The sequence below is a fragment of the Melospiza melodia genome, chromosome 22 (assembly GCF_035770615.1).
Source record: "Melospiza melodia melodia isolate bMelMel2 chromosome 22, bMelMel2.pri, whole genome shotgun sequence".
NCBI lineage: Eukaryota > Metazoa > Chordata > Aves > Passeriformes > Passerellidae > Melospiza > Melospiza melodia.
In genome coordinates this window covers 12,349,192-12,371,131 of record NC_086215.1, presented here as the reverse complement: position 1 = coordinate 12,371,131, position 21,940 = coordinate 12,349,192, and the positions used below count along the sequence as shown (strand labels likewise).

General features: G+C 41.7%; 1 protein-coding gene across 7 annotated transcripts in view; it reads left to right on the top strand.

Annotated features, from left to right (window-relative positions):
* The first annotated feature begins 6,339 nt into the window (after positions 1 to 6,339).
* DENND1A (DENN domain containing 1A) overlaps positions 6,340 to 21,940 on the top strand; it is a 147,183-nt gene continuing 131,582 nt past the window's right edge. For all 7 annotated transcript variants that reach the window (XM_063174438.1, XM_063174435.1, XM_063174437.1 and 4 more), the window contains exons 1-2: positions 6,340 to 6,459; positions 12,181 to 12,251. In XM_063174438.1, the coding sequence (XP_063030508.1) occupies positions 6,443 to 6,459; positions 12,181 to 12,251 (88 nt within the window). In that variant the 5' untranslated portion in view covers positions 6,340 to 6,442. The remainder of the gene's footprint in view (positions 6,460 to 12,180; positions 12,252 to 21,940) is intronic.

The following is a 21,940-nucleotide window of genomic DNA, read 5'->3' as shown; positions in this document are numbered from 1 at the left end:
CTGCTACCAGCTTAAGCCGGGCACTACTGTACAAGAGTTTATCTGAAGTATTATCTGAAGTAAGTACTTCCCTCTGCTCCTACAACTTATGTCTTGCTGTTCTGGATTTCTCCTAAGAATCCTTGTTCTTCCAGGCTCATTAGTAACTTAGAGGGACTTGAATGTAGCAGTCTGATTTACATCAGTGATCTTATTCCTTTCAGCTCAGGAGGGTTATCTTTTCTGTGACAAAGGCTATCACAGATATGAATAACTATTTTCATACTGGGCTTTTTTTCGTCTAGCTGGAATCACACCATCATAGATTTTGCCTCATAAATCTGACTTCACTTTATAGAGCAATAACGGTACAGTCAGCACTCTGCCATCACAGCAAGGTGAACAGAGAAGAGTAACTTAGGTCAGTTGCTTCTTTATTATTGGCAGATGAAATAGTGTCTTCAACAGCTTCAGAGCAAGAAGCAGGCAGTGTTTGTGCTGGGGAGGCAGAGCCATTCCAAGAAGCCAGAGCCAGAGCCAGAGGATTTTTGCAACATGCAAGGATGGGTCTATAAGCCCCAGAGTAAAGCAAACCACTGAGTAGCAACCTACTGTTATTACCTACCTAGTGTTAATTTAAAGCTGCTTGGGTGAAAATTTGGAGAATGAAATATGTGTGAGACAGTATCAGGTAGCAGAAACACAAGAGTTCTGCTAACTCTGGTAGACTGCAGGAAGAGGAGGATAAACACGGTAAAGCCTATTCCAACTAGTTAGAACTGCATTTAAAAAAATTTGGGACCAATGCTGCAGAACTTTGTCTGTTCCTTTGAAAGATGGGCATTTCCTGTTTTTCCAAAGATTTGAGTGTTTCACCAGTTTTCTTTACCTCTCCCATGCTTTTTCTTTATTTCACCTCCTGGTGTCTTTGGTAACACGCACAGGTATCTTTATGGTGAGCTGGATATATTTTGGGTGCAAAACTCCTGTTATAGGCTAGTGAGTGCTCTGAGGCGAAGGTAAAGGTAAAAGCCTAACACATTTATAGCAGGAAGAATTTCTGAAATTAGAGAAGGGCTGTGTTAGATGAAAAGGCAAACAGATCCAGCAGGTGAGAACACAAGTGATTATGGGGAAGATGCTGGCAGGAGACAGTGTAAAAATGGTCTCTGCACACACCAAATGTGAAACAACCAAAAAAACGTGTCCACTCTTTTACCATAATATTTTTCTAAGCACTGACTTCCTGATGCCAAATGGGCTACTTCTCTCTTATGCAAACAATGGAATCAGTAAAGGGAAAAAAACCAATTTTTTTCTGACAGAAAAATCACTGCACAGTTAAAGACAAAACCCAGATAGTTTTCATAGACTTTTTGCTAGTTTCCCCCTAAAACTAAATAACCAATTCTGTTAATCATAAGAGATTCTGATGAGGAAGATGTCTGTTGAGAGACAGTAGCACAGGGAAATGTTTGCCATATTTAGATCTCCTTTCATTAAAAATGAAGAGGCCATTTCAGGTCAATCATCTTGAGCTCTTTTCTTTAGGGGAATGACTCTCCAGCATGGCTCATTACATTAAAGGATTTCACAGGCCTGAGTTATAGCTATTGGTATAATCACAGGTATCAGAAATAAGAATAGTTATTTCTTATTTCTTTGTGAATGGAAAATGAAAAGGTCATTCAGTGTATGGTACTTCAAACACTTGAAAGGGAAAGTATTTTACTGCTTGCTTAGCTTTTAAGAGGAAGCCTACAGAGGGTAGAAGCAACGACAGGTAGACTGAGAGGAATACTGAGAAATTGTCTTAACAGCCAGCTATCAGGTTAGGAAAGCTAAACCCTGATAGAATCAGTTCTGGCCAGGGATGTCAGGGGCATGGAGAAAAGCACCTCTAGGTACATTGATAATAGGAAGAACAGGGAAAAAATGGGTGCTTTGAGGAAGGGGATGGGGGACCTGGTTACTCAGGACATGGAGAAGGCTGAGATACTCAGTGATGGTTTTGCCTTGATCTTCACTGGCACATCTTCTGTCCACACCGCCCACACTGCAGAGGCAAAGGCAGGGCCTGGGAGAAGATCAGGTTTGAGACCATCTAAAGAACCTGAAGGTGCACAAGCTGATGGAACTGAGATACATCCACAGGTCCTGAGAGAACTGGCGGATGATGTTGCTGAGCCACTACCCACTGGATTTCAGGAGTCAGGGCAATCCAGCCATGCTCCCCCTGATGGGAAGGCAGGATGAGCAGTCTCACCTCTGTGCTGGGCAGCACCATGGAGCAGACCTCTTGGAAACTGCTGAGGCATGCGGAAAATCAGGCAATGATTGGTGACAGTCAACATGGAGCTGTGGTCAATGGCTCGGCTCCATATCCAAGGGCAGCCCAGTGCCTGATCCCACTAAAGCTGCTATTTTGAAGCAGCATCTGTGGCTGAGAAAACACATTAATTTATTGGAGGCTGTGAGAGACTTCTACATATAGCCACATTCTTACACTCTTCCTTAAACATCTCCTAGCATTCAGTTCTGGAGACAGAATGATTTTGATTTAACTCTTTGGTTATGTTCTTGTAACTGAATTTTGATGGTGGTTTCCCCCCTTTTTTGGCTTTGATGTTTTCTTCTGTATTTTCTATAGATCCGTTTCACTCCATGCAGTTACAGATTATTGTTTCTTAACTTGTAATGGAAAACTAGTCACTGTAACCTATTTCCATCCCTACAAACAGGTACATAGGCTGATTTCAACATCTCTCTTGTTTCAGGGCATAAACGAATGTCTCTGAGGGTAACCAGCTATCCTAACAATGCCTGATGAATCCCAGTCTGGGAGCATTAAGAACAGGCTTTTTTCTCAAGTAACATATGTGAACACTTCTGGAGGCTGTTTGCCATGACCTGATCCATAACTCATGAGGCTCATTGTTTGAGAACAACAAGAATTACAAAATTAAGGTTGATTAAATAACTTCTGCTTCACATCTAAAAAATACCTTTAAAAGGCTTTTCATTGGTTTCTAATACTCATCCTAATATTCATCCACTGACAAATTAGGAAAAACGTACATGAACATTATAATCAATATTAGTCAGATAGCAGGATATTCTCTTCCAAGGCATAACCTTTTAGATGAAGCTTTACTATTGATCTCTACAGTCAGCATTTTTTCCCTTGCCATTCTCATTGGCTGAAATGTAGCAGGGAGAATGTCCCCAGTAAATTCAGGTTACATTGTGCTTCAGCAGGGTTGTCACGGTGGAGCAGAAACAGTAACTGTGTTCTCATGTACATTTGATGCTGTGAGTGTGTTATATACTAAAATACAGGCTCAGCCACCAAATTCACCAAATCCATCCTAGAGCATCAGACCTCTATTTCTAAGGCACTGAACTTAAATGCTCAGGTCAATCTGGAAGCATCCTAAAGCTTTCACCAAGCTTTTAATTCCTGGATTATTTTCTTCTGCCTGAAGTTTCCCTTCTGCTTCCCTTTTGTCTGCTACTAATGCTTCATCTCTTCTGGGAGGGTGATTCACAGTTAATCAGCTCATCTGTTCTGAGCCACTCACACCCAGGGCTCCGTGGCCAGGCCAGCAGGCATTGCTGGAACCCCTCGCTCTCCTCGGGGGCTTTGCTGTCCCCGCTGGCCTGTCACTGGGACACAATTACATCAACCATTGGGCCAGCTGCAAACGGGGGGGCATCGACAGTTGCAGAAAATGGGATTTGGGGTATCTAATGAGCAGCTTATTTACATGAATACATCAGGTAAAGAAAGGGGAAAAAAGTTCTGGGCTGAATGCTACTTCCCAACCGCTCCCCTTCTCTGGCAGAGGGTTTAAATTGTTCATCTGAACCACCCAGCCTTTTATTCCTTTGTATGTCCAGCTTAAAAACAATGAAATATAAACCAGTCTACTACTCTTGCATACATGTCCCCATTAAATATTTATTACATCTGTTCATATTAATAAGTTTACCTTTAAATCTTTGAAAAGCTCAGTACACAAAACAGACCAAAACTAAAATTGTGAGTAGCTCTGCCTCTTAAATTTAATGTCAATTAATGTTCCAAAAAAAGAACATGTGATGAAATGTAAGAGTGATGAAATGTAAGAAATTCTGTTAGCCGCTCCTAAAATGCTGGGGTTTCCACATAGTTATTTTACACTGCATCAGCATTGTGTTTACCAGCTTCCTTATTTTTTAACTCATTACTGACCATAGGGTTTTTTTGCTTTTACAACCGATTTTAACAACATTTCTGCAAACTCGCCACCATTTGATGGTTATATGTGCAACCCTTAGTGCCCTGTTTAAAGGGTTAGAATATCCTGTTGGAACACAGTAATTTTGGTTACAAAGCTACTTTACATGGATATGGGGATGAGTGAAGGAGACAGGGAACAGCACTACAGATCAAACAACGACTCAGGGCTGGGGACAGGTCTATCCACAGCACAGAACAGGGCAGGGCTCAATGCTGAGGTCTGAGCTTGCACATGGCTGCTGTGGCAGAGGCTGTGGGTGGAACCTGTGGTGGAAGCACCTCATCTCAAGTACTCAAATTAGTACCAGAAACACTCCTCCTCATCTCCCCAAACATGTCTTTGACTTACTGTAACTGTGAATAATCTTCCAGGATTTTTTGCATAGTGTTTAACGCGTTTTAAATGTATTATTTGAAGGAGGGTGGTATGATTTTTCTTACCCAGGCTCTCTGGGGAGCAAATGGGATATTAAAGGATCTCAGATGGGATATACTCTCTCCCATCTTTCTAGCTGACTAAGTTCTTCAGCCTAGCACTTGGTGTCCACAAGAATTTGCACTTTAGACACCTTTTAAAGACAAATTTTCAATTCTTTCATTCCTCACTGCAGATCACTCTCAACTCTAAATAAAGTTAAAAATTTCTACATTATACTAGAAATCCTCCAAACCTTCCTGAAAACTTCCTATAAATCATGTTTAATGAAAGAGTTGGGTACCTGTTTGTTCCTGTTTGCCGACTCCAACACAGCACGTTTCAAAAGCTGTCTATCTGCGATTTCTGAGTCAATGTAAGACATGTTCTCAGCAGACTGCATTCCTTTTCTGAGAAATCTCCAGTCCCCTTTATAACCTTGCTTGGCCTTGAGATTCTCTCTAGTCATGTTTTACTGTTTTTTCAGCCAGTTTGGTCTCTGTGCCCACAGTGCACAGTGTTCTGTCAGAGAACAGGCACCTCTCCCAGCCCCTCCTTCTGCCTCTTTCCTTTGACTTCTGCAATTCTTGGACATCGAATACTTGTTCCGGCCTGAGACTCCGGCCTGTGCCCATGGGCACAGCTCCCCTCTGCACGGGGGTTTCCAAGATGGAAAGGCAGTCCTGCTCCTCATCTGGCCCGGATATCAGTGGATATTCAGGGCTCGGGATCAGGCAGTGACGCGGTTTGGCCCCGTCAGTCCCAGCCTGGCACTGCTGTTCCGTGTGACTCCAGGCCGCACTTCAGCTGCTAAACGCGGCGGGGCAGCTGAGGAGGCCAGAAAGGAGCAGGGCCGGTCCTGCCTGACGCCCCTGAGGGGAGCGGGGCCCGTCCCGCCCGGTGTTCCCGCCTGAATCTCCCTGAGGGGAGCGGGGCCCGTCCCGCCGCGGGGCTCCCGCCTGAATCCCCCTGAGGGGAGCGGGGCCCGTCCCGCCCGGGGTTCCCGCCTGAATCTCCCTGAGGGGAGCGGGGCCCGTCCCGCCCGGGTTTCCCGCCTGAATCTCCCTGAAGGAAGCGAGGCCCGTCCCGCCCGGGGTTCCCGCCTGAATCCCCCTGAGGGGAGCGGGGCCCGTCCCGCCCGGGGTTCCCGCCTGAATCTCCCTGAGGGGAGCGGGGCCCGTCCCGCCGCGGAGTTCCAGGCTGAGTATCGCTGAGGGGAGCGGGGCCACTCCGCATTGCCATTGCCGACCCCCGGCGCTCCCGGCCACAGTCTCAGAGATACAGCATAGGTCGGGTAGGAAGGGACTTTTTGGGGCATCTGGTGCAACCTCTCTGTCCAGACAGTCATGAGAACACATGCTACAGGCTTGTGTCCTGACGGTTCTGGAATATTCCCCCAAGGGAGACTCCACATCCTCTCGGGACAATCTGTTCCAGTGCTCGGGCACTCGCGCAGAGAAGGAATTCTGCCTCGTTTTCGGGTGGAACTTGCTGTGCATCAGTTCCTGCCCGTTGCCGGGTTTCCTGTGGCTCAGCACCACGAGCAGAGCCCGGTCCTTTCCCTGCCGGTCGCCCCAGACAGGCACACACCGCCCGCCCCGGGCCCCGCCGCACTACAGCTCCCGGCAACCTCCGCGCCGTGACTCGGCCGGGGCGCCGCGGCGCGGGCCGGGATGGAGTGAGGGGCGAGCGGCGGACAGAGCGCGGCCCTGCGGCCCCCGCCCGTGTCTCGCTCCGCCCCGGGTCTATGCGGCCCCCCGGAGACCATGGGATCCAGGATCAAGTGAGTGCCCTCCGCAGCTCTCCAGCCCCGCTTCAGGCCCTCGGGAGAGCGAGAAGGGGACTGACTTCCCCGCCCTCCCTCCGCTCCGTGTGAGGCCGCGCGGGCGGGACCCCGGCCGAGCCCGTGGGCCTCGGCTTGGGCGAGAAGGAGAGGGAGAAGGAAGGGGAGAGAGCGCTCCCTGCCCCGCCGGCCGGAGGGACGGGCAGGACGGGCCGTCCGAGCCCAACTCCGGGCGGGACCCCGGCGGGACCCTCCGGCCCTGCCCCAGGAGAGGGGCCAGAGCCGACCCTGCCTCACTCCGAGCCCGCTGCCCCTCCCGCTCTCCGGGCCGGGCGGGGAGCGCTGTGCAGTGTTATCGGTGCAGGCCCGAGGGAGGGCGGGGGTGCTGCGTTGGGAACATCTTCATTGCCAGCACAGCCGACGCCTGTTCGGGGGTGGGGAGGGGTCGAGGGAGTACACATTTCTTCATTTCTTTGCCCAGAGTGTGCTGACGGAAGGACTACAGTCTGGCTAGGAGATTGCCAAAGTGCATTAGCAAAGGGGTCTGGGGGAAGGAGTGATGCAAGTGATTGATGTGCTGGGCCTGCAGATCCATGCCCTCAATGTTGAGGGTTTTTTTTAAATTTTCATAAAATGAAAATGATGGTTGATTTATTGGTAAACCTTGTTGATATGTTTGGTATATTCACTTTAAAAGTCTCAGTTTGTTCGTGTGCCATTCCAGGAAAATTCAGTTCCTCGGACACAGGTAGAGGTGTAATAAAGTTATTGCCAAGCAGGGAGTGCTGACATCTCTGTGTGTGAAAGGGTTACAGAGTGGAGAGACCCAGGTAGATCCTGTTTTATTCAGCAAGTGCGGTTGGGCACTTATTTTTCCTTCTTGAACACAGTGTTCTTCAGGATTACATTGGGCTTTAACTTTTCACTTGTTTTCTTTAACTTGAATACAAGACTGGAGGGGACAGAATTTGTGTGATGACGCATCTTCATGTTCCCAAGCCTATAGGCTGGATAGATGAAAACACATCTCTTCAGTTGGGTGTTTTAGGAAAATGTAAGCGGATAATGAGCGTTTGTAATGATAGCACTCTGGCAATTGGTTGGTTCCAGAAAGGAATGAACCTTTCTTCCTTCCTTAAGCATACTGTGGGTCTGAGTTTTGCACCTTTTTGGAGTATATGTTCTCAGCTATTGCTGCAGAGAAATGAAAGCCTGAGAAACTGGTTAAATTCTTACAAATACAGGTGGAATTGAAAACTGTACGTATTTCGGCTGCAGAGCAGAGTGTATCTCTGACTTGCACCTTCAGACCCTGCAGCAGTCACCCTTGCTTGGATCACTTCAAGGTTATGATCCAAAATTACTTGTTATGATGACCCTATCTTAAAATTTTTAAGGGGTTGATGCTTACTTTAAGTGCAGTTTGTTTTGTGGTGCACACTGAATCCACAGGCTGGGTTTGCCATCTTTGGGTGTGTGGTTGCTGAGTGGGGCTTTGAGTAGACTTTGCTAAATGAGAATGTCAGGCAGGTGAGATGCTCCAACTAGAAACTGGTGCCAGGGAGATGTAGCTGTTAGAAATACTTAGTGCAGCCAGTGGAGTTAAGGACTTTTTCTGTGCTAAGTCTTTCGATGTGAACTTGTCTTTCCCAATCACCAGAGTAGCAAAGGTAATAAAGAGGCAATAAACCCAGGTAAACATTGCTTTTCATTCTTCTTGGACTTTGTGAGAAAGCATTTTGTCTACTGAGTGATTAAGCAACTTTTCCTTGAGCAACACATAATAAACTGCTCTTTTTCCACTTTGAACAGAACACTGTGCCTGAGTAGTGTAAGGACAAAATTTCAAAACAGTCTTAAAATATATAGAGTGAGAGAGAGCCTGTCTGACTAAGAGGCTTTTCTGGTCTGCCTTTCTGAGCTGGATGTTTAATCCAGCAAGGACTTTAATGTTGGTAAGTAACTTCCTTATTGGGACAGGTTGGAAGTGTAAATGGGAGAACTGTTTGTGTACTGGGTAGGGTGAGGCACATCTGCTTTAGGGGTGTCACCAGTGTGTGCTGGAGCCCCAGTAAACATCCAGCAGTCTGATCCCTTGCTTCCTGCAGTAGATTGATAACTGAGGGATATTGAACTGCTTGGCACAGGATCCCTTGTGTGCACTGTGATAGACTCTGCATGAAACCTGGGCATATCTGTCAGTTAGATTTCTGATGGGTGTATAATAATGAGTCATTTGAGTGAAAGATTGCTTAGAGAAAAGTATCAGTAGCTGCATCAGACTGAAGTGAAAGAAATCAAGGAATTGCCAGCAGTCCTGTAAGCTTTTGGCTTCTGTGTAGCTGCAGGCAAAAAAAAAGCTCCATTGAGTGTTGTGCTGGGTTAATCCTGTGTTGGGGCATGTCTGGGGAACGTGCCAGGCACTCTGTGCCAGCCAGGTGAGGCAGCACAGGAGCCTTGTTAACCTGCTGCTGTCACTGCTCCCGAGTCTCTGAACTCCATGTTACACGACAGAAAGGATTTCTTATTTATTTCTATTAAGTAATGTGTCAATATCAGTCTGTTCAGCAGAATGGCATTGCACTGTCATGCAGTTGGCATGTCCCTTTCCAGAGGGGGTTCTATTTCACTGGTGGCACAATAGATGCCAAGTGTACATCTGAGAAACCTTTCAGAGGTTTAACAGAATGTTTGTTATGTACTAAGATGAAATATTATCTACCCAGGGAATACCAGGCAAAAAAGTTAAATATATGGAAATTAATCAAGGCTTTGGTTATAGTTTCTGAATTGAATTAGTGATTACAGGTTTCTGCTAATAATTTACTTTCTGCAAGAGTTGAGCAACTAAGTCTTGTTACAGGACAACTAATTATCAGGCAATGTCAGACTCTTCTTGTATGCCTCAGTTCTTCAGCAGAATGATACTTTCTGTCATAAGTGCTATTGCATTTTCCTATGTGTACCAAAAATGCTGCTGACAGAATTGAAATAGGCTGTAGATATGTAAAGTCTGTACTTCCAGCCATCCAGCTTCGGAGAAGGGTTGGTTTAATTTTATTCTGAGGAAATCTCTTACAGTTTAGTAAAACTACATTTTTTGATCATAAAAGGTGCATAAATATCTTATTTGAAATATCTTATTTCAGTGTAATATTGGATTTCATATGGATTGCTTTGAAACGGATGTTATTTCTAGATCAGAGATTTGAAGTAATTCATACAACTAGCATTTATCACAGAAGTATTATTTTCTCATATAGCTCCTTCCTAAGTTAGAGTTTACAGAGAGTTATTGCATTTCCTTCTGAAATAACCTACTTCTCAAATAAGTGAGGTACTATGTCTCGTTGTACCTCTGTGTCCTATGTAGTTTTTAAATTGCATCTAATTGTTCACGTGTTCACATGGGTCCCTAAGTGATTGTTGGGAGGAGGGGACTTGGTGTGTGTTCAAGGCTCTGTGCAGTGGAGGATGGCTGGGCTTTCTGTGCAGTGCTCAGGTGACACTGGACTACAGAGTACACATTTCTGATCCTGTTTATGCTGTATTTGCAAACTGTATGAAGTCTCATAGTGAGTTGTTTCCTTAATGCCTCTGAAAAGTTATAAAATAGCCACAATCCAACAATGACTTCATTCTCATACTGAGGTGTTGGTTGTTGAATGCAGCCTTTAATACTGAATTTCTCACTTGGGAAGGCTACTTTAATTTTACTGTTCATAGAAATAAATGGACATTTGTCATGGAAAATTAAAATACAAAATGTGATGTCTTTTTGTCTGAAAGATTTGGAATATGGTCTGTGCTCCTGCCAGCTCTGTTACCCGGTGCTTTCACTTAAGAATTTGAACATGGGTTCTAACATAATACTAAAAAGGTGTTTGTTGTTTTAACCATTAGCTATAAAAATATAAAGTTTATAAACTTTTAATTAAGGAAACAGGGTGCTAAAAATAGAGACATAAACAAGGAGGGTATGATAAGGCTGCCCAGCAATGTGTATAAAGGAAAAATACATTTCTGGTGCTCTGTGGGTGTCGTTCCATCCTCACCCCACAGTGTGGCTGTAGGAATGGAGCTAAACCCCAGTATTTGCAGCATTTCCCCCGGTATTTGCAGGTTATGGGCTGCAACTTGAGTAGCACAGCGAGAATTGTGCAAGTTTGCTTTTATATTGCACAATAACAGCTGACTTTGGATTTCTGAAAAAACAGCTACTTAAGACAAATCAGTTGGGAACTGGTGGCAAATTAAATTACCATTAATTGAGTTGTGAACCATTGTTGCTCCTGAGAGGTGCTCTGTAAAACCGAGAGTGTGATCCTGTTCTACTGAAAGCAGTGGTAGCTTTTCTGTCCGTTTAAATAGGTGTGGGGTTTGGCTTAGAGCCACTTGAGTTAGGCTAAGTGGGCCTGTGGCACGGTTAGAAATGTTTTCCTTAATCCTTTTGGTGTTAAAGTAGGATTAAAAATAATAGAAATTCTCTGAATAGTTAAGCTGAACTCCTCGACATGCTTCTATGTTTGGTTTGAATTGTTGGGTAAGATGAGTTTAATTTTTCAATTATCATTCAGTTAGGAATTTTAGTATATGTATTTATGGACTTTGTAATTATTTTTGTCCTTAGCTATAGGGAAGTTACAAAATTCACAAGTAAGTTATACCACAGCAATTTTCTAATGTTAGTTTGCATTAACACATAGGAGACAATATTGTCACTCTACAAGCAGCTGTAAATTTGGAACAGTAAGTATGCAATTTTGATTCTTGATTTTAGCCAGAAAGTCTAAGAATAAAGAGTCACATGTTCAGACCTGCAAAATCCTTATTTCAGGATTTCAGTCCTTTTAATCTCATAAAAGATATCTGGAGTAGCTGAAATTGTTAGGAATAAAGTCAAAATATTCTTTCATATATAATCACCTGCTGCCTTTGCATGCTCATTATGTGATGTAATTCCAGAGCATCTCTTAGAGAGTTAAATTAGTAAGAACTGGAAATATACACTAAATTCTTTGTTTGTTTTGTAGTAATATCATTAACTTTTTACTTTTACTGCTGGTGTATTTATAACTCTTGAGCAAAGTAAATCTCTTTCCTCAAGCATAATTTACATCTTCTAGCTCAGTTTGGTATGGTTTTTGACTGTCACACTTATTTCCATGCATCTGGCAAATTTCTGGAGTTAAGACTGGAGTCTCATGAGACCAAACCTCGTGCATTTGTAATATTCTCCAGCATGGCCTTTTTTTGGCAGAGAGCTAGAAATATTTTGACAGGTATTAAAAAGGGGCACTGTCTTCATCCTAAATACAGCCTCTTAAGTTTTTCAGTAGTGTGTGCAGAAAGTGATTTTGCCTCCTCTTAACTGCATCTACTTTTTTTTTTCCTCTTTTCCTGGGCAAATAGATGTCATGAAGTTGAACCCAAGGGTCACAGTAATGAAAATGTGAATCTGGATGCTGTTTGTTCAGTGTTGGACAATGTGACTTTTCAGTTGGGTGAAAAGGTCCCGATCCCTTTTTTTTCCTGGAAAAATCCCTGTATTTAGCACCTTCCAAAGGTCTGATGAGAAATCATTCAGGGCTGTAAACCAAGAAATGGAGATTCTCTGGTTGGTATTGTACTGTGTGCATGCTGAGAACCCTTTCTGACTGCCTCATTGCAAGTGCACTTAAACCAAATGCTCAGTGTGCTAAATACCTTCTCTTGTTTCAGACAAAATCCAGAAACTACCTTTGAGGTGTATGCAGAGGTGACCCACTCAGGAGTCAGTTGCCTTGGAAAAGGTACTGTTTGCACTGTTGCTACCTCTTTATTGGCTACAACTGTTCTTAAGAACCATATATTGTGAGATAATGAAATACATTTAGCATTATGCTGTTCTAGCTTTTAAAAATATCTTAATTACTTGTTCTGTGGAATCTTTAACAATTAGGACTAAAAATTAGGAATTTATGTTTCTGTACCTGATTGTGGATAATTTTCAGGTTTCTTTGACTGTTTTGTCTCTTTTTGTCTTTTAAAATAGAAATAACTCTTTTCTTGATGAGGTTGAAAAAGCAAGTGCTTTTTAAGATTGGTATTTGCTGCTCATGTAAAAAAGGGTAGTTCTAAACCAAAAAAATACTCTTGAAACATCTTGTTTGGAATTTGTTTTTACTTCCTCTTTCTTACTTGTCTACAGAAGTATTTTTATTTACTCCCATAGTTTTCCCTTTGATCAAGTGACTTTCTCTGGAAATTAGGCACAGATGCAGCTTATAATTTGGTTAACTGTTTTTACCATTGTTATCAAGTCATAATTACACAAGTACTTTTCTGTAATATTATTTTGATGAGTATTCCTATGTTTATGGTAGAGAAGTCCCATAACTGCTGAAACCAACATGTAAGTACATTTGGGAATTTTTGACTGCACTTTTATCTCACCTGAGGAACTTGAACAAATAAGCAGGAAAAGCAAAGGTTGAAATTCATAATGCCAAAATTTAGTTCAAGGTACAGTTGTGAGGGTTCAGTCTCTAGAATGGCACCAAAAGGAAGTTCATAACAATTAAATGATTATAATTAGTCAGCATGTACTGAAGTAGTATTTCTTTTGTCTTTTATTAAACAATCACGTGTGTGTGGTAGATATGGTGTAATGAACCAGTAGAAAGGATTTCTCTATTTTATTGACTGGAAAGCCATTTATCTCCTTTTATATCTGTATTTGTTACAGTCTGTGAAAGTCAAATAGCTGCAAGTCCTTCCTTGCCTGCCAAGGCCTCCATAGGAGTTGTAGCTGGAATACAGTTTTGGCTTGTCCTACTGCTCTGTGCCATCACAAGTATTTGATGTAACTGCAGGAGCCCTTTTAATAACTGGTCTTTGTTTCTGCACATCTGACCTGGATTCTAGTGCCAGAAAATCTGAACAAATTTGACCATAAACATTACATTGTACAGTACTAGTGTCTGGGTACAATCTTCTCTTTGAAGTTTGTTCGCATCCCCCTGGAGGGATTAATTCCCTGCTGAGGGAAGGTGGGTTAAAAAGCACGGAAACTACTTTACAGGTTTTTAATTGGAGAATTTAGTATACATTTTGTTCTATAAACCAACTGATTCTGTGGGAGTTTCACTTAGTTGTGTTTTTAGGTTTGTTGTATGCACTGGTAGGTGCAAAATCTTCAGAAATTCTTTTTAGAGATTAAAAAAAGAATTTTAGTAATTGTTTTTGCTAGCCATATATTTTGAAGTTACTCTCTCTGAAGAATCTTTTAGGAGATTTTTCCCAACTGATTTTTTTGTACTTAAGAGGTGGTCTTTATTCTCAGAAGCCTTAGATTTGTGTGTACCCAAATATTTTGTCCTTCTGTTCTGAGTGAAAGTTGTGTTGTTCAGTGTCAGCTGTATACTGTATCCCAGGCAAATCACCATTCCAGAAATACACACCTAGAAACCTCCATGTAATCTGTGTCCATGTTTTGGCTGTCTGTTCTGTGCCAAAACCCTAAGAATACAGGTTAAGTGTTCTTTTTTTGCAGTCGGGGAATGTATGTTACAGGGCAAGGAGCAGCTACTGTTGAGAAAAGTAAAATGCATAAAAGTTGTGTAAGAAGCAAATAGGCAGGATTGAAACTATTTCTCCCCATTTGGTTGGTCCCAAAATTAACTAAGGCAGCTGGTTCTGAAGTTTGTGTCTAGTATAATAGTGCTGTTGATACTGAAAATGCTCTTAATTCTGGTACCAGTCTTCTGACTTGGTCTTGAGGAGAAGGAATTACTCCAATCTGTCAGTGCTGTAGTGTAGGGGATTGCCTGGCTTGTGGGATGGTTAAACTTGCCTCCATTTCGTTATTCAAGAATTAGTGTAGCTGTCATGCATTAACCCCAGCTGGCAGCTCAGCCCCACGCAGCCACCCACTCCCCCAGCCATGGTGGGATGGGAGAGCAAATTGGGAAAGTGAGAAAGTAGCAAAGGATGTTTCCATGTGACTGTGAAGTATCAACTGAAATTTTAAGCTTTAATGTATTTCAAAGTTCACAGTCAACTGCAGAAGAGAAAAATCTGTTCTGCATTCCACAAAAGCCACCAATAAACCAGCCCCAGTTCAATGGAGGGCTGCAGAGGTGGTGAGTGAGCTGCAGCACTTCAGTGTGAGGAGACAGGAGTGCAGGGCTGCTGCAGCCTGGAGGAGGCTCCAGGGAAGCTGGGCAGCAGCATTCCCTGCTATGGGTACATATATTGGTATATATGTGGGTATATATGGGTTGATATATGTTGTATATATGAGGGTATATATATGAGTATTATATGTGGGTATATATATGGGTATATATGTGGATATATATGTGGGTATATATGTGGGTATATACGAGGGTATATATATGGGTTGATATATGTTGTATATATGAGGGTATATATATGGGTATTATATATGGGTATATATGTGGGTATATATGTGGGTATATGTATGAGTATATATGTGGGTATATATGTGGGTATATATGTGGGTATATATGTGGGTATATATGTGGGTATATATATGAGTATATATGTGGGTATATATATTGGTATATATGTGGGTATATATATGGGTATATATATGGGTATATATGTGGGTATATGTATGGGTATATATGTGTGTATATATATGGGTATTATATATGGGTATATATATGGGTATATATGTGGGTATATGTATGGGTATTATATGTGGGTATATATGTGGGTATATATATGGGTATATATGTGGGTATATGTATGAGTATTCTCTGGGAGGTTCATACCCATCAGGATGGGGTGTCCAGGCTTGCCACAGGGGAACAAGGGGCAGCGACAGGCTGGATCACGGGACGTTCTGAGTGAATATGGGGAACCTGTTCACAACGAGGAGTTGTGTATTACACCAGGTCACTCAAGAGCTGTTGTGCATCTCCATCCTTGGAGGTTTTCAAGACCAAACTGCTTCAAAACCATGAAGAACCCAGTCTGATCTCACACCTGGCCTGTGTTTGAGCAGGAGTTTGGACTAGAGCCCTCTCAAGGCTCCTTCCTGCCTCAGTTATTCTGTGATCCTAAGATCTGATTCATAGAAGTGTAAGCTTCAGGATCATCTGGGGAATATTTTGTACACTTAATAAGGTACAAAGAGAAAAATGTCACTGAAAACAAAGAAGTTGAAAAAGCAAACATTGTTTTATTCCAGTCCAGGCAGAACTTTGCTAAATCACAGTGAAATGTGTGAACTGAGACTGGAAATGATCACTGGATCAGCTTCCTGTGCTCTCACTGTCCTTTCCCCTCAAGATTGTTTAGAAATAATAATCATCTGTGCTCAGCATTGTGTATTTTTGGTACATGAAACCTTTGGTAGATTATACAATTCTAGCATTTGGTTGTATTTAGAGGTGTTTTTTATGCTTTTCTTTGTTGAATTCACAAGTCTTACTTGGAAACTTACAGATTTTTCCTACTTAAGTAAATGTGATGTCTTTTTTTTGAGAATTGTTAAGCAGGATAGCTTCAACTCTGACTGGCCACATGAAGATGAGTATTTCTTATTAAAAATATATTTGATTTGATGACACCAAACCATTTTTTTTGCCTAATGGTGTTTCAATGGAAGCTGGTTATTCCCTTTCTGAGAGTACATGTATTTGTCCTGTTCTTTCTTTTATTACCAATGTACCTATAAAAGCTTTTCTTGATGTCCTTGGCCAGATTTACTTCTGGCAGGGCTTTAGCTTTCCTAACCTGATGCCTGGCTGTTCAAGTAGTTCCTCTGCATTCCTTCCAGGCCATGTTTCCCTGCTTCCACCCTCTGGAAGCTGCCTGTTTGTGCTTAGTTTGTCCAGGAGCTCCTTGTTCATCCTTAGAGGCCTCCTCTCCCCTGACTCCCTCTTTGCAGGGATGCTTTGCTCTGGAGCCTCCTCGCCAAAAGTCAGAAGCTGCAAACGAGAGCAGAGCTTGTGTTTTTACAGGGACAGGACATGGAATTTGTCTAGGGAGAAATCTGTGTTGTGTGTGTGAGGTACAAGTATGTCAGGCATAGGAACTTTGCAATTCTGATGCTTCTCACCAGCTCCCACACATTTACTTTCAGAAAAAGAGTGGAAAATAGCGATGGTTTTGTTGTAAAAATGAAATATTTTAGGGAAAATATTGGCTCAAAGTAAAACTGATAAGTTTTGTGTCTCTGGTGCATGATCTTCTGTCATGCATTGAAATTGTTACATGATGTTGATAATTAAAAGCTTTTTATGAAATGCAGCTATTTTACTGGATTTCTTTTCCTATTTTTAATCTCTGTGTAAAGGAAGGAAAAAAGCATTTTATAAGATTGTGATTTTTGTATTTGTTGCGGCATTTCATAATACTGAAACTTCACAGAAGCTGAGATAGTAAATTACAAAGAACTTTTATTGTTTCTTTTACAGAAGAGAACTGCTTAAGCTCACTTAAGCACTCCTAGATAGCCAGTTCTGTGCTATTGACACATTGTAGAGAAGTGCATTGCAACTCTTTCCTGTGTTTTTCATCTCAGCCAGGAGATTGTTTTGTGCGGGTTTTTTGAGATGCAGAAGTAGAAAGGATCTCCTAGCAAATTTAGTTTAAATACCTTTATAAAGAAAGTGAAAGCTTACTACTTGTGAAATTTTTCTTTTAACTTTCAAAGCACTTTATGATCTTAAAACTGCTGCAGATCATTCATCAAAAATAGGATGTGACAAATTTAAGGCTGTTGCTGGACTTCAGCCAAAGATTCTCTCTTGTTAGAAAGGGCTGTGAGGAGAATTGTAGTCTGACTGTCAAACTGTTCATATAGCAAATGAGAATTTGTTAGTCTAAAGTAACCGATCAAAATAGTCTCTGAAGTGAGAGCATTTGAAAGTAAATGCTCACAAGAGTAAAACACCCCCTACACCCCTGTCTGGGAGGACGTACCATGCTTTTGTGTGGGGTTTTTGTGTTCTTGCCAAAGCAGACATTATAAAAGTATGTCAAATCTGTAGCTTTACCATGTAGTGTGCCAAAAGGCCTTTCTCTCCAAGGACCTCATCTTTCATCTTTTTGTGAGTGTAGCATAAATTCTTGCTGTGTGTTCAAGGAAAAAGCTGAAATGGTTTAGTACAGCTAAAGGATTTCTTTCTGAGTGTTTTTTAAAAAACCATGGTAAGTTAGAAGCATAAACGCGACCGCATGGACAAAGTGTGAGCATGTTAGAGTTTAACAAATGTTCACTGGATTAGGAAAGGAAATGTAGTTTATGCTACTTCTTTTATGACAGAATTTAAAAGGTCTTGCTGTAAGACTCTCCATGTGCTTCTTTCTTTTCTGGAAAACATACCGCTAAGTTGAAAAGGGAGATGAATCTTAGAAGGAAACTATTAACTCTGAGGTAGTTTATCATTGTTTGAGTGAAAGGATGAAATTTGCATTTGAATTGGCTCCTAGAGTAGCATGTACTACTAATCTTGTTCCTACTAGAAGCTTGTGAGTAGTTTAAGTACTTCCTTCTTTACTTTTCATGTTCTAGCCTTGGGTTGTAATAGCTCTGTCCCTCCCTCCCCCCCTCCCCAGTAGATCACAAATGTATAACTTAAACTAATCTAAGTCCTTAACTCTACTGGGAGAAGTCACCATGTACTTGGGCCTTAAAATTATTCTACAGTTGTCACCGTGGTTTCTGTGGTAGGACTTTCACAGGTAGAGAGAACTAGCAGCTTTCTGTCTCTGTCAGACACATTGCTGCTCCCTACCATTGGATTTTGTTATAGATTATAATGTTACATAGCAGAGCAGTGCCTCCTAAACTGATGAAGGATTTTCTTGAACATAAGCAAAGTTACTGGACTAGGATTAAGGTAAGAGTTGGTCAGTCAAAGGCTTGTAAACCTTACCCATGCACCTCTCAGAGCAGCCTTTATTTTTTTAAGATGAAAGCTTTTTATTGGTTCTAATATGCCCATTCTGTATTGATAAATAGATAAAATGTTGAAGGTTTAGAAATATCAAAGGAAGTGCAGAATTCAGGTCTCTTTCCATTAAATAAGGACTTTCTGTTGAAGGGGCTGGAATTCCCATGTCACGAGTTTTCCTACCCCATCTTCACAGTGTTGTGTTGCTACACCCAACTTCCTAAAGCAGGATTGGAAAAGTAACCAAAGCTAAGTAGGTAGGTGGTATTTGGGAATTCTAATTCTCCTAAGCTGCTGCTTTGTTTTTCTGTTTCCATTTGATTGCTTTGCTTCTAAGTACAAACAAGGTGGAAGATTTTAACAAAGAGCTTGCTGGGACTGCAGTGTCAGGGTAAGTCAATAGCACAGTTTGAGCTGTTTTTTGTGAAGACAGTTTACAGTTTGGTTTTTACAGTATAAATGAAATATAGAACTCAATTGAAGAGAAACTCACCTTATGAAAAATAATAGAATCTGTCATTTTGCAAGTCATCATACACTTTATCTAACACATTTTTAGATGTATTCTTATCTGATAGTACTAGGCTTAATAAACCCCCAAACCAGTAATATCAAATCTGAGTGTTTCTCTGTCGCTGTGAGCTATTTTGTGGGAAGAGAACTCTTTGGCCTTTTTGCTTCATGCTTTAAGTACTTCTGTCTAGAGTCTTTCCTATTTCACAAGTATTTACTAATCTGAAGTATATTACTATGCTGGCACTGTTTAACTAGACAGAAAATTCAGCACAGAAAGTCTCACTCACAAGACTTTAAACTCTTTTGTTGATTTATATTTTTTTAAAGGAGCTTGACATCTTCATCAAGTTCACAGTGGGCCTGCTTTGTTTGCTTTCTCTTGAATGCTTGATAAGATTTTTCTTCTATTGTTTTGTGCAGCAAGGACAGAACTTGCCATGGCTGAGGTGGTTTTTTTGTAAATCCACAATATGGTCATTGTCTGCTGCTGAATAATTGTGACTGCTTTTTGTACAACCAGAACTAAGGCTTTGGCTGTGAACAGATTCCTTCTTAGCGTGAAAAGAGACTAATCCATGTAAATACAGCCCCAAAATAAAGCTTTACAGAAAAAGGGAAAGGCTGCTAAGCAGGAGGGCAGAGGTCAGCAATTTAACCTTTAACCTAACAAATAAGAAGCATGAAAGTTCCCGAATTGGTTTACAAAGGCAAGCTCCTGTGATCTGTCAGTTTTTCTTTTCATGATAGAGTTGGGTGAGAAAACTGACTGACAGCTAGTGCCTTTTTAACTGCAGGTTGGAATTAACTGCTAAACTGAAACTTTCTTAGGGAGGGTTTTTCTAGTGATTCTAACAAATTATTTTCATTCACTAGCAATACTTTTCCTTGAATTTATAGATGAATTTGAGTGGTTGTTCCTTTAAAAGAGTTCTCGAGAGACTCAATTTAGATACCAAATATTACTGGAATATTTAAGACTTCAGCATTTGAAGTGTTTAAGAATTTGGTGGAGCACTTGTTGCAATTAACTCTCTCTTACTGTGGAGCTTTAAGAATAGGGCTGCCATGCCAGTAACTGCAAAGAGTTTGTACTTTGAACAGAGTCCAAACGTTGATGTTGAAGGGTATGTGTGTGTGACTTTATTTAAGGGAGCAGTTTAAACTTTAGTTCAGTCTCAGTCATAAGCATTTCCAAGGGGATTTGTTTTTTGGTTCTTCTCAATCACAACAGGTAATCTTGTTAATGAGTGTTAACTTCTGTTCAAAGCTTAGTGCATCTCTGGTTAACCTGGATGCAGACATTGCTGTAAAGGACTTTCAATTCGAGTGTCATTCAGGTGAAAAAGAAACAAAGTAGTAATGACTTTAAAGGAGACTCCCTGTAGATTTCAGAGCAGGGACTTTGGGTGGTTCCTTTCCCTGAAGTTAGCACGGTCCCCTAAATCCATCCACAGCTGGATGATGCTTCCTGTGAATGTTTTCAGTGGAAGCACTGGAATTTAGGATTTGTGTCTGTCTTTAGCCTGGTGTTGTGTAGGTTGGTAGCTGCAGCACTACAGAGTGCTTTAGAGCACCTAGCAGAGCACTGCTTCAGGAGCAGCTCTCAGGCAAAGCAGCTTTGGGCAGTAAAAGATGAACGAGATCTATTTGTATTGCTGGTTCTTTCTGTTATGGGGAGTTCCTTGCAAGAAGAGAGTGTAAACTGGAATTCAAAAAGAGGCCTGTCAGAGTGCCCAAGGCATGGGCTGCCTGCCTTTGGTGTGGTATTTTTTGTCATGAACAAAAAGTGACATTGTTAGGTTTTCCTGTGGTTTTTTGTTGGTTTTGTTTTGTGTTGGTTTTTTCTGTTCGTTTGCGGTTTGGGTGTTAGATTTTTTATAAACTGAAATGGAGTTTAAAAGAGATGGTTTGAGGTTTGATGATTATCAAATAAGTGTAAAATTAATGCAAGACTATTGTTTTACTTCAGCACTTGTCAAAACCCAAAATCAAATCTAAACAAATCCTAAACTCCACCTTCTGTGCTACCAGAGACAATTTAGGTTTTGGTCCTTCTTAGGTTAGCAAGTTTTGGTAAACCATTTGTCAAAACTCCAGATGCTGACACATTTTTGGCTCCTGGGAAGATGATTTTTATGTCTTTTTTTAAGATGGAAACAGCTTTTTATTTACTCTTTAATATTACTTATTTCATAGAAGAGTGAAATAGAAACGAAGGAAGTTGGGCTTCCATTTGAGGATGATAACCTTGGATAGAGGGATAGGAAGAGATAACTGATACTGATAATATTATTGTCTGGAATTGGTTATACTCTGGAGAGTTTTTTCTGAACACTTTCCTGCCTGGAGCATCTACCATTAGAATTTGTGCTGGGATTTCAAGCGGTGGTAAAGGGAATTAAACTCACAACTCCCATTGCACTCTACAGGTGTTACCTCAATCCCATATTTGGTTCCTTTGAAGAATCATTTACTTTGAAACCACATAGTTCAGAATATATAAATAGTGACAGCATGACCTCTTCATGATTCTTACATTGTTGCGCTCCTTAAGGAAATGTCTCCGATTTCTATCTGTAAGATACTTTGGAGATCCTTGAGATCTTCTGTTCCAGAGATTACCACTCTGTGGAGAAAAAAAACAGATTCCCACTCTGTGGAGAAACACCTATCAAAATTACTTAAAGCAGACTCAAGCCAAGTGTGAAAATGTGAAGGCAATGGCAGATTGAGCAGCACAGTGTGGGCAGAGGCAGAGGCAGGCAGGTTGCTGGTGTTTGCTGGTGGTGAGCTGTGGGTTTGACTCGCTGTTGGTTCAGTGCTTGGAGTCTGTGTGAGTCTGGCACTGAGGGGGTGCAGACAGGCAGGGCAGGCTCCCAGGAGGGGAGGAGCAGCTCTGCTGGGGCAGGAACTGTGCATGCTGTAGGATGGGCTGTACCTCTGTAGGACAGAGCTGCTCCAGGGGCAAGGGCGGAGCAAATCCTAATAAAACATGGCAGAGGAGAGGTAAAATGCAAAAAACCCCAAACCCCAGTGCCCAAAACTTTCCTTGA